The following is a 12,995-nucleotide window of genomic DNA, read 5'->3' as shown; positions in this document are numbered from 1 at the left end:
GGCATGAAATGCCAAAATCGTAAATACACTATGAAAAGTCATAAATGACTTGCATGTATTTCAAGGTAGCTTTAATACGGATATGACATCCAAAGAGAGCCAAGTCAAATTTGTCACGAGAACAATTCATCAAGTCTTTTTATAGTGTTATATGGGTTCCACTATATGAAGTTGTTAGTTATTTTTGGGTGCCATTTATCATTTATAAAAAATTTATAATTATTATTCATCCTTTATCATCCTTCGTTAGGAATTTGTTTAGTTGTTTATTCATCATTTATTTTTGTGTTTTATTTATCTTATTTATAATCAAGGTCACTCTACTCTACTCTTATTACAAGTAATTTTATTTTTAATTATAAAATTAATTATTTTTTATTTTCAAATAAATTGATTACTATCTATGATGTAATTTTGTATAGACACACAAGGCATGGCCACTTTCAAGTTTTCAATTGTTACTAGCTTTGGGCTCCGGATTAGAGAAGGCCCAACTCAAGATGGCCAGGCCCCGACCCACAACCTTGGGTCCTTGACAATTGCCCATAGTTGTCCACTTTCTAAAACTACCGTCCCCTTTGCCACTTACCACCGTTAGCTTCAGCAAATAGCACCTAGATTTCACTAAAATTACACTTTCACCCCCTCTCTATTCTAAATTCTAATTTCTACCTCGTTTTGGGGTCTTGTCGCCCTGTTCCACGATGGCGCGAGGTTCACCGAGCTCCTCCACTGCCCGGCCAGTGCGGTCACTACGGGGCCCCTAGGCTCCCCTTCGGCGATCGCCGGCATGCGGAGGGGACACCTCGGCGGCTCCTCCGGTGGCGCCGGCGGATTCGGCTGTGGCGGAAGCAATGTGCTCAGGTTCTATACAGACGACGCCCCCGGCCTCAGAATCAGTCCCACAGTCGTTCTCGTCATGAGCCTATGCTTCATCGGTTTCTTCACTGCGCTCCACGTCTTCGGCAAGCTCTACCTCCACCGCTCGGGTCCCGTGCCTTGATTCCGGTAATTGCAATTTTGGCAACGCCACGAGGTTTTGATCTGTAGATTACTCGGATGTTCTCGTGTTACTGTTGTTTTGGTCGAGACAATCACCGTCTTGCTTTGATTGTCGGAGGTTATTATTGAATTAGAAAATGGAGTCATAGCGAAGCTTTCTTGCTCATATATCTATTCAATGCCATATTGACGTTTTAATTGGCTCGAGCCTAATAATTCTATTCAGTTGCTAACAATGGTTCTCCAACTTCATTGGATGATCGGTCATTAAATTTATAATTCATCAATCGTTATTTACATGTGTGTGGACTTAAATGCCGGCTGGAAGATTCTGTTTAACATTGTTTGTTGCATGCTTGGGTTGTGATGCTTTAAGTGGATTACCTAAAATAAGATATGCCAAGCATCAGAATGCAAAGTTAAACTGTTCCTACGGGTATTGTTCTGGTGCATCCTTATGATAAATTCAACATGTTATAGCCAAGACACTAAAATATGAAATATCAGAGTCATGCAGCTTTAGCAAACAGGCCCATATATATGGTTGGGGAAATTCTATTCAGAACCCCAAAATTTACTCTTCAAAACCCACGTCCCATCAAAATTTTCAATAATTTTAATATACCTCTTTTACCCCCACAACCCACAACAAACTCTCTTCTCCGATCACCTCTCATCCCCAACCATCACCTAAATATATAAATACGCACTCACGCATACTTATACATATATATATACATACAGTATGGCCGCGGCCATGGCAGCCGCGACCATGCAACCTAGCGCACACACACATATACACTCACACACACACACATATATATATATATATATACAAGTTCCATGGCCGCGACTATGGAAACCTGCAATCCTCGCACCGTGAAGTGTGGAGATTTCTAAAATCTCTGCACCTCACAGTGCAGGGAATCAAGCCTTCCCCGACTGCTGGGAAGGCTTGATTAAATTTGTTTTATTTTATTTATTTTATTTTAATTAAATTTGTTTTATTATAATAAAATAAAATAAAAAATAATATAAATAAATAAATTCTAAATATTTGTATTTTAAGTAATTATAAATTAACTAATTTTAAATTTTAAATCATTGTAATTAAGTGTTGAATTTTTAATACTTAAAAAAATTTAAAATTTATTTTATTGAATTACTTAAAAATATGCATATCTAAAAATCCTATCATCATTTAAAATAATTTTTTTAAATATATATATCCTTACCTAATTCAATAAGATAAATTTAAAAATCCTATCATCATTTAAAATATATTCTTTTTAAATATATGTAATTATAAAAAATATATATTTTAAATGATGATAGAATTTTTAGATATGTGTATCGTTAAGTAATTTAATAAGATAAATTAATTAATTTTAAATTCTTTTAAGTATTAAAAATTCAACACCATGATTTAAAATTAGTTAAATTATAATTACTTAAAATCCAGAAATTTAAAAATTATTTATTTGTATTATTTTATTATAATAAAAATTTTAATTAAAATAAAAATATAAAAAGTCTTCCCGACTGCTGACAGTCGGGGAAACTTGGCTTTCCCAACTGCTGGCAATCAGGGATTTCAACAATCCCCGCACCTCGCGGTGCGGGGGTTGCTGAAACTCCCGCACCGCGAGATGCGGGAATTTTTGAAATCCCCGCACCTCGCGGTGCGGGGGTTGCTGAAACTCCCCCACCGCGAGGTGTGGAGATTGCTGAAATCCCCGCACCTCGCGGTGCGGGAGTTGCTAAAAACCTCCGCACCATGGCCGCGGCTACCATGGCCGCGACTATGCTTTTGTGTGTGTGAGTGTATATATATATATATGTGTGTGTGTGTGCTGGGTTGCTGTGTGTATATATATATATGTGTTTGTGTGTATATGATGTAGAAGGAAAAGAGAGATGCGAGATGATGGTCGACGATGAGAGGTGATCGGAGAAAAGGGTTGGCTGTGGTTGTGGGGGGATAAAATAGGTATTTTAAAATTATTAGAAATTTTGATGGGACGTGGGTTATGAAGAGTAATTTTTCGGGTTCGCGATAGAATTTCCCTTGGCATAAATAGTTGCTATTACTAAAAAGAGAAGAAAATAAATTTATTGGGGGATTATAATTAAGCTCCTCTATTGAGCTTTACGTTCCTTATTATTCCTAACTGTTCTTTTTATGACTGGAATATTCTTATCAAACTTCTAATGTTAAAAATCAGTAGTTTATTGATTTGGCAAGGCTGTTGTCTTTTTGTTTTGCTTAAATTTATTCTGCTGGGGTTTTAATTGGTACCAGATTAATTGCAGCCTCATCAGTTTTCCTTAATTGATTGTTCCATCAAGATGGCGTTCCTCTATTTTTAACAATAATATTTATTATCTAGTGTCTTGATTGCAGGGCCTCCCTCTTAGTTTGGTTTTGGTTTTGAACTTGAACTCCACATAGAAAGCAATTTTTTTGTGGGTAGATAGTTTCCATAGAATTTCTGGCATGTAATTGCAAAAACTGTCTGATTGTTGAGTTTGGTTTCAAATCAACATGTAGTCAAATTCATGTAATTATGATCCTACAAACAAAATTTGTTTGAATATACAGTTGTTCACATGTTAGTTATATGTTTCTTGCGTATGACTTCAAGGGACTTGGGGGGTACAATGTTACCTTGATGGGTGCTTGCCCATCTTAGATGTTAAAATATGCCTTAACATCTTTGACTAAATAATTCATGAAGCATTTCACTTCATATATTCTTATTGTGCATGTGAAATGGAGTATGACGCTATATATGTTTAATTCAATCTCATTAATGATGGCGCTCGCACTCCTAATAAACCACTCGTTATTGATTCCAGAATAACATAGTCAACAGAGTCCTGCTAGTTTGATGCAATGGTTTGAAGTGAATATCGGAAAAGCTTCTGATAATGCAGAGCAGGCTTGTTCTAGTAGTGTTGAATCCTCACTTATCTTTGAGAGCTTGATTGGGTATCTGTGAATGTCATTGATTCATTGTTTTTACATTGGCATTTAAAAAGCGGCCCTTGCCATTTTTATTCTTTTACATTACTGCCACAGATTAGTTGTGTGCATATAATTTTAGTTCATTGTAGCCATAACTTTTGCGGTAAGTTCCTAGGTGTTCTTTTATTTGTTCTTTTGCATATAAGATGCTCTTCCATTTGGAATGTCATCAAATTGGTCTTAGATATGTCAAATTTTATGAGATCATTCACATCATCAATGCTCTCGGAACTCGGAGACAGAAATATAAATATAATGATGGATAACTCCTCAATATTACAGGGAAACTATTATGGCAATAGATTTTGTTACTATGGTATTAACTGCCACTACCATGATGTGAAATTATGTCTAACTGTATTTTTATTTACGTTATTTGGCTGAGGCAGCTTTCCTTTTAGCCTGTTACTCTTCCAATTCGGCGTCCTGTGAATGCTTCCTCCATTACATGGAAAATCTTCCTGTGAAGCTACTCGCATTAAGCCCTTGCAAACCAGCGATGGTATTCAACAGGTTAGGATTGAAGATGTCCCTCTGATACTGATTCTGAACATAGTAGTTCATATTGTTGGTAGACAGTGTGCTTCCTGGTTGAAGATCCTCATTCTCTTTGTCACTGGTCACACTTTTGGCTGATGGTAGTACATTATCACGTGTTGTCTCCTCATTGAACTTCCCCTTTGGTGCATTAAAAATGGTCTCAAAGAAAGAATTCCCTAGGGGAAAATTTCCTTCATCTGAACCATCTCCGTAAAGTGAACTGATAGTGCTGGTACTGCTATTCTGAAAGATTTCACTTGAAAGGTTCTTGAAGTGAGGAAGAGATTGAGTCAGTATCGAAGCTGACACGTGCCAACCTCTGTATCCATGATCTGTGATAACATTCGTGTTTGAGTATGCATGTGCAGAAGGGAGCTCCTCAATCTTAGGGAAGTTCCCTCTCAGTTCCTGGATGGGACTGTCTTGAACTCTTCCCCATGTGTTCTTTGACATGTTGCCTTTTTGTCGAACTCGACAGAGTACCCAATCATCCAACTGTGACAAAAAAGAGAGTGTTTCCATAAATCAAGTTAAAAATCATCTACCTCTGTGCTATAGGCATAGTAAAACTTCCAGATCTGCATGGTATGAAGGAAGACGTAGTATTTCAACCAAGTCAAATCGAGGGCAGCTTAACTATTTTAGATGCCTTGTGTCTATAGTATGAGGGAGGAAGGTATACATGGCGGCACCTCAAAAATGAAATAGGATTTTGCCAAGATTACATTATTGTTGACCTCTTTGTCTAGAGGGGCAGTATGTTGAATTGAGTCCAAGCTCTGAGTTTTCACAAAATGAACAGAAAAAAGAAAATGATAAAATTATAATAATCTCCCAAAGATTTGTCTTAATTGCAAACATGCTAAACTGTTTGAAAATAACAATAATTTCCCTGTTTTTTAAAGAAAAAATATCCGGCTTACCTTTCTTTTCTCTCTTCTCTCCTTTGATTTTAGAGAAAAAAAAAAATTCAATTGCTGAACTCCGGTGATTCCTGGGTTTCCATGGCTAGAAATAGAGAGAGAGTGTAGAAAACTTACCTCTCTAATCGGCCAACAATGGTCTCCTTGCCCACTGGAGAAGAAGCCCTTTCTTGCACGCCGTAATGAACCCCAACATGGGGTTCCATTTGCAGAGAAGGGTTGAACTTCAATTTGCAGAGACCCTTCTCTGCAAGTTGGACCCTAATAAGGTCTGCTGGAACATAGGCTCTCTCTCTCTCCCCCAGTTCTGCCTCATCACCAACGACTAGCCCAAGTCTTCGACACTCACCCCCAAAGCGGCTAAGAAGAAAATCAAGGCCTAGAACATCCCAATCGCGAAGGTCGTCAAGGTTTCTAAGCTGAAATCTAAGAGACAAATTTGCTTCAAAGTGTGTCAAGAGTCAAGACGACTCGGTCATCTTTGAAGAGAAGAAATCAAATTTTCTACCCAACGCCCTCCGTCTCTTCAATGCCATCCCTTCCCCAAGCGTCATCTCCTTGACCACCCTCATCTGTGCCTTCTCCTATGCCTCCCTTTCCCTCCGTCATTTCGTTTTTATGCTCCTCCATTCCACGCTTCCCAACCACTGCACTCTTCCCTCCCTTCTTTCTCCTTTGGTTCCCAACTTCAGAGTCTCTTTTAAGCTTTCGCTCTCCACCGAACCCTTCAACGTCTTTTCCCCTGTCAACTTCCTACAAAACCATACTTCCAGATGACGGCATGCAAATTTGATGAAATTCCTCACAAAGATGAAGTCAGTTTTGCCTCAATAATTGTTGGCCTTGCCCAAGAGGGCCAAAACTCGTGGTCAGTCAACTTTTGAAGAAAATGAAGACAGTCGCTGATTGGGGGTGTTGCGGAGAGAGAGAGAGAGAGAGAGAGACGGGTATTTTGATAATTTTTTAATATGGAAAATTATCAATGTGGTATTAAAATGGAGGAATATTCGTTGCATGACAAAAATATTACTTGCATGTATCTTAAATTTCAAGGATACTGATTATTATTTGAGAAAAAAATAAATAAAATATTTAGAACCTGATGCCATGAAGACTGATTATTATTTGATGCCATGAAGGCTGAGAAACCTGTTGAATTGTCTAGCTCTAATTGACAAACATACCTAGAACCCTAAACCCATAACATGCCTCGTCATTCAGTTGCTTCAACTTTTCAAATATAGATGCAACTTTATTCTCCTCGGTGACTCAATGTCTCAACACCAAAACACATATTATGGATGCAGTAATATTTTCTATTCCTCCTAATGACAGTAAAGAAACAGTTGGCGTTCACTGATAGATATCAGTGTTACCCACTTACTCTCATGGACCCTCTAAGCTTCAAGGGCCGAGATGTCTCGGGCAATCTGTATTCATTCATAGTCCAATCTGTTTTAACCCCCTTTGGAGGCCGACCAGTATAGAAGACTAGTGCCTTCTTTACCCCTATCTTTTTGGATCTAGAAGTAAGAATGGGCTTGTCAGTTCCAGTTGCCTTCCAATAACCTGAAGCTGCTGTTCTATTAGGCCTCTCTCCATTTGGGTACTTCCGATCTCTTGGACTGAAGAAGTACCACTCATCTTCTCCAAACAAAGCCTTCTCTGTAGGTTAAAAAAAAATAAAAGAAAAAGAAAATTAAGCAGCTTCATATTGATATCTGAGTGAGGAAGGAGAAATGAATAAACGAAGAATTCATGGTGAAGAGCATACTGGGAAGGTCCCATGGATTATAGTTGTACAGCTCTATTTCAGCAATTACAGATGCCGGCAGTGGGTGCGAATTCACTTTGTTTAGCAAGTAATGAATGATGAGCTCTTCATCAGAAGGATGAAATCTGAAACCAGGAGGGAAGTGGAAAGTGGAAAAGGGTTCAGTCTCCATGGAAGAAGGCTCCTTGGTCTGAAATGAAATGGCTGGGACGCTTAGTATCAATGAGGGACGATGATTTCTAGTACTACAGTTGTAATGTTGTGTTCAGTGTTTTTGAGGAATTATAAAACGAGTTCACGAAGATGTAGATGTTGTCTAAGATAGCAGACAGAAAGGAATAAATAATTTATACAGAAGCATTAAAGAAATGAACTAGAAAAGCATCTACTTGGATCTACTTGTTGGAATTGACATCCGTCTAACTGCCTAAGCCTCTTGGGGGCTAGTATTTTAAATGTCTCATGAATTGATGACAACGTTTTACCTTGGTATTGTAGTTTTGATTGTGACATAAAACCGCTCTTTTACTGTATTCATGCAATTAAAATGTATGCCATCGTGCAGTAAATGTTTTCACATTGCTGTTAAAGCTTGTTGAGTGGAAACTTTGTAAATAGCAAAATTGAAGGGTGTGTGCCTAATTTTGGTAAAATCACCGTAAGGTAGCTTGCAGACAGAATATATCAATGCGCATTATCTTTTTGGTCTATTGGCTCAGACAAGGTGATACTGATTATCTAATACCAGGGCAACTTCATCAAAATCCTTATATCAACAAAGGAGTTGGTAGAAGTAAAATAAACGTAGGGGATCAATTTCATAAAGGAGTTGTTCATTAGCAACAATAACTTAAATTAATCCCATGATCTGTGAGAAAATTTTGAGAGCGCATGTGAAGATGCTGTTCTTAAAATGTATTGCTTGTTATGGCATGGTTTAGTCCAAGTCAAAGATTCATGACCAGGCAGCCGTGTGTTGAATGTAGAGGCATAATACAGTGAACTTGACAACCACAACTTTTTATAAATGCGGTGTTGGTTTATGTCTTTCTAACTTCCTGTCACTAGTTCGCTTATATCTCAGTTAGTATGCACAAACATCTTCTTTCTTAGAAGTCTTGCACAGTAAACTTATACCAAGTTTTTGATTAACACTTCCACATGGTTAGCCATGAGAGAGGACGGGTTTTAGGCAGTCTTGTTAATTTAAGGCCTCTAATACAAATATATGATTAATTCCTTCATGTTTTTGACTGAATTTAAGGATATGTATGAAGAGTTGATGTTACAACCAAATTAGTGCCTCAGTGAAATCTTGAATTTCATTTCTTTCCTGAAATCTTCAAAATTATCTGATATACTAATTTTCAGCCCATACATGCAAGGTACAATTCAAGCACCACTCCAGATTGCCCTATATATGGATTTGATGCTAATTACCTTGTCCCAAATAATTGCAAGGAATGTTTGTAGATGGATCTGGATTAGTGCTGGCTGTGCTTAGTTTCAGCCTGTATTTAGATATATTATCAACTTGGTCTGTCCATTTACATTAGATTCAATAACATGTTATCCAATAGAACAGTGCTGAAAATGTTAGGTGGATGAAGCCTCTTCAAACAGTACAAGCCGATAAAACCCAGGCCAAAATTTGTCTGCAAATGGACTGCAGATTGAAACTCCGGTACGTTTATCGTTTCTGTGAGATCACGCATGAGTTAATTAAACTTTGTTGCCATCGAATTAACTGTGTCCTTATATTAAATTATATGAATCCTAGGGAGGAGGACACGGATGACAGATCCCATATCTTGTGAAGATCCAAGAAGATTTATGTGTGTATAGATAGATGCCTATGACAGGCTGCCACATGGCAGTGCCTCTGACTGTTAACCTATTTTTATGATCTGTAGAGAGAGCCATAACCAAAACAAGCGATAGGGTTTATAGTTGATGTAATATGATTTGTCTTCCTCCTTGCATGATTAATTTGTGTTTTTGTAAGTTGAGAGGAAGAACCTGCATGCATATATTATTTTTTATTATTATTGTTATTGTTAGTATTATTATTGACTTATTAAATTGAATCATCGTTGCAGAAAATAAGTCTAGAATATTCACTCTTACGATATTGTGGTACGTGATTTTCTGACCTTAACAAGCTTTGACTTGACAAAATCAAAGAAACATTTCTAAAATTTTGAAAAAATATTTGTTACATCATATATATATATATATATATATTCGTATAGGCTCGTGCATATATATATAGAAGGTCAGGCATCATTGTTACTACACTAGATTGTCACGTGAAATCGTGACCCTTTTTCAGATGATTAAAAGAATCAATAAAGTACCTTTTAATTGTTTTGGCTGATTCTAGAGTTGATTAGGTTTATTAAGTCTCAAAAGTCCAAATTTTATATGAAGAGCTGCTGCTCAAAGTTGATAGACCCAGGGAAGAGCAAGGGAATATAATCTTTGGTCCCCAAACGTAAATAAGAATTATGAAAAGATAATGATTTTTGGTAGAATAAAATAAAATGGTTCGAGGGATAAATTTTCAATTTTACCCATTTTTTGCTTACAACTGGGAGGGCCAATAGAAAAATCATCAAGACATACATCCCACGTACAGTTGATTTGAGGGTCATGTCATGATGATGATGATGATGGTGAGAATTATGGAAAGATAATGGCTAGACCTTAAACCTCGTTTAATTATTTATGTCTTTAATTTGAGGGGGACTCATGCCTCTCAAGTTATAACAATTGACCTATTTCACCCCCAGATCAAAATTTTATATTCATCCCATGCACTTTATTGTCCAATTATATATCACCACGCGTTAAATCACGAATGTGAAGGATGAAAGGGGTCTCTGACTTCTCAAATACCCAGCTGCCGAAGATAAAGAATCCGACGGAGTATCTAGTCACGGAGACGAGCAAGACGCCGACGTTGAAGGATATGACAGTGAGCATGACCAGGTAAGCGAAAGCTATGCGCATTATATATATATATATATATATTTAACAGTCACTGTGTGTATGTATATATTAATATAAAATTTTGATAAATAATTATATATAATTTCTCAATATCTAATAATAAAATAATTATATATAATTTATCAAAAATAAAATAATTATGTATTATATTAATATAAAATTTTGTCTCAATGTATATGTCACACGCAAAATTTTAAAATTTAATGGGTGTAATAGATCCCTTTTATAACTTAAGAGGTACAATGTAATACTCAAGAAATTATAATTATTTGAAAATAAGTATTTTACTAGAAAAATAAAATTTTGGAAAAAATTGATATTTAAATAGTCCAAAAAATTGACCGAATCGATTGCAGGGAGTGCCCTAGAGTTGAGATGCTAAAGGAAAATGATATGGCAGTGATGAGTATTTCGAGGTGTGATTTATGGCATCGAAAGAAATCGAATCAGGAACGATTTTTGATACAGGTAAAATGTAGCTGCGATTTAGGCTGCAAAATCGAATTATCGTAAGAGACTTCCAAGAAGTCAACGAAACCTTAAAGGGGCTCATATTCGGTATTTAAGACAACCCTTTAGTGGTTTCAGGAAAAAACGAAAGGGTTTACGGCCAAAAACGAATATTTGGACCTAAGTGCAGTTTTTCAAAATTGACAGAATAAGGTCGAAATGACATTTTTTCGGAATCTTAAAGGATAAAACGAAGAGTTCAAACCTTGAGGGACTTAATGGAAGTTATAGAAAGTTCCGGAGCTTCATGGAAAGACCAAAAAGTAAAGAATTAAAAATGAATGGGGCAAAAGTGTAATTTTCAAAACATGAAAGCTACCATGGCAGACCAAACTTCTTGCCACGCTTCCCCCGTCACCGAATTCGATGGTGGAAGACTCGAGGGAGCGAGCTGAGGGACCTTGGGGCAACAACTACGCCGATAATCGGCCTTGGCATTGACCGAAATGGCCAAATTTCAGCCGAAAGTGGCCTGAAAATTGGCCACTTTAATCAAGCTTTTGAGGTCTATTTCGGTGGGTTTTGGATGGATATATGGCAAAGGGAGACATCAGAGGCCTTGGGTTGCTTGAGATCTATCGTTTTGGGGTTCGAATTTTACTATAAATAGAAGATATAGTGGCCAAGGGTTTTGCAAAATTTGAATTTTAAATCGACCTCGTTTTTGAACAAATTGAGGCACCAAACCATAGGGCTTTTGTTGCCCATGAGGTGAAGATCATTTCTGAAAATTTTGAGGAATTTTGTAGTTCATTTGAGAGGTAATCAGAGTTTTGCTAGAAAAATCGAATCTCGTCGAAGCGGAACTAATTTTTGCCCGAAATAAGGTTTTCAGGATGTTATTTCAAGCTCAAATTTAACCAGAGTAATCGACTCAAGGTGGGCTATCTTCTGGTATAGTCAGTTTGATTTTCTGGTGTACCGGCGCCGAAGAAGATGATCGAAAGTAATTTTTATTATTTTTAAATGCTAAAAATAAAGGGAAATAGAGTAAAAATAGAAATAAGATGGATAAAATTCTTGAAAAATGTCTAAAAATACAATAAAAAATAATATTTTGCTTGTATGAATTTTTAGTTTGGAAATTGTATGAGAAAATAATTATTTTGAATTTTTGAAAGGAAAGTTAATTAGAAAAAAATAGGAAGAGATTTATTAAAATTCTCAGAAATTTTATGGAGGTTAGAAATGTTATTTTAGGAATTTTCATGAATACGAATTCAAGAAATTACTTGATTAGATAGTTATTTTTAATTTTGAAAGAAGTTATGACTATGAAAAATAGAGGAAAAATAAGAAAAAGTGCGAAAAATTATATTATTAATTTTTCCTTGAAAATTATTGGCCATGAAGTGATTTGGCCAAGGATCTTGATGATTTGCATTATTTTTTAGGTTGACACGCAAACTGAGGTGATGCACGTTTTTTGAAGTCTTTCGAACTTCGTGCTAAGGTGAGTGGTTTTATCCCGAGAACTCATATATGACATGTTTGCTTCATTATGCATGATATTTATTGAAATTATGATCATTTTGTCATATTGTATGAAAAGTCATGATTTTTGCATGGCACGATATTATTGGCATATTGATACTCGTGCATGGGATTGGGATGTCGTCCCGATAGTATAGCTGTAATTCCTCAATAAAAAATGATGGAACAACGTTAGGATTATCCTAAAAGTAGGTCAGGATTCTGCCTAGAGTTCCGTGCCGAGCTTACGAGCCAAGAAAGTTATACTAGGGCATATGATTGTTCATGTTATTGCATCATGTATTTATGTATCATGTTTCTAAACTCTCACTAAAAAATTCATCTTCTAATTGGGTTATGCCCCTGGAACATTCAAACGTTCCAATTAGGATTTGCAGTTATGGCAAGGGATTGATGACGTGGCCAATGGGTTCGGCGAGTTGTTTGGGTATATGCTTCTTCGTGAGGATTCAAGATACGTCTTTAGCCATGGTTAGAAGATTATACTATATTGAAGATCATGTATAATTATGTATTTCTAAGGAATCGTCAAATTGTACAAATAAGTCTCCATATATTTAAGTATTTGATTATATGATGGTACAGATTCTTATGTTATGATTAAGTGAATTAAGTTATGTATTATATTAGGTTTCGATTTTAAACTTCCGTATTTATGATGATTACTTGTTTTACCTTATTGATTCTTGTTTAGTGTGCTGAGAAGGTAAAT

General features: G+C 36.3%; 1 protein-coding gene and 1 pseudogene across 1 annotated transcript; one reads left to right on the top strand and one right to left on the bottom strand.

The window, feature by feature from the left end:
* Positions 1 to 704: 704 nt before the first annotated feature.
* Positions 705 to 1,166, top strand: LOC127798336 (protein transport protein Sec61 subunit beta-like; annotated as a pseudogene).
* Positions 1,167 to 4,317: 3,151 nt separating this feature from the next.
* On the bottom strand, positions 4,318 to 7,439 carry LOC127797856 (NAC domain-containing protein 2-like). Its single transcript, XM_052331017.1, has 3 exons — positions 7,268 to 7,439; positions 6,878 to 7,158; positions 4,318 to 5,065 (listed from the first exon to the last, which is right to left on the bottom strand). Exons 1-3 carry the CDS (start codon positions 7,437 to 7,439, stop codon positions 4,475 to 4,477), a joined length of 1,044 nt encoding a protein of 347 aa, XP_052186977.1. The 3' UTR covers positions 4,318 to 4,474.
* Between the last annotated feature and the right edge of the window lie 5,556 nt (positions 7,440 to 12,995).

Source organism: Diospyros lotus, chromosome 3, assembly GCF_014633365.1.
Source record: "Diospyros lotus cultivar Yz01 chromosome 3, ASM1463336v1, whole genome shotgun sequence".
Classification (NCBI taxonomy): domain Eukaryota; kingdom Viridiplantae; phylum Streptophyta; class Magnoliopsida; order Ericales; family Ebenaceae; genus Diospyros; species Diospyros lotus.
This window is presented reverse-complemented; position numbering and strand designations above follow the sequence as displayed.

Excerpts from the sequence above, each read along its gene's own strand:
- LOC127797856 (XM_052331017.1), bottom strand. The coding sequence starts at position 7,439 with ATGGAGACTGAACCCTTTTCCACTTTCCACTTCCCTCCTGGTTTCAGA. Across the intron at positions 7,159-7,267 it reads TAATCCATGGGACCTTCCCA|AGAAGGCTTTGTTTGGAGAA; the intron begins GTATGCTCTTCA and ends TTTAACCTACAG. Across the intron at positions 5,066-6,877 it reads AGCTTAGAGGGTCCATGAGA|TTGGATGATTGGGTACTCTG; the intron begins GTAAGTGGGTAA and ends TTTTTGTCACAG.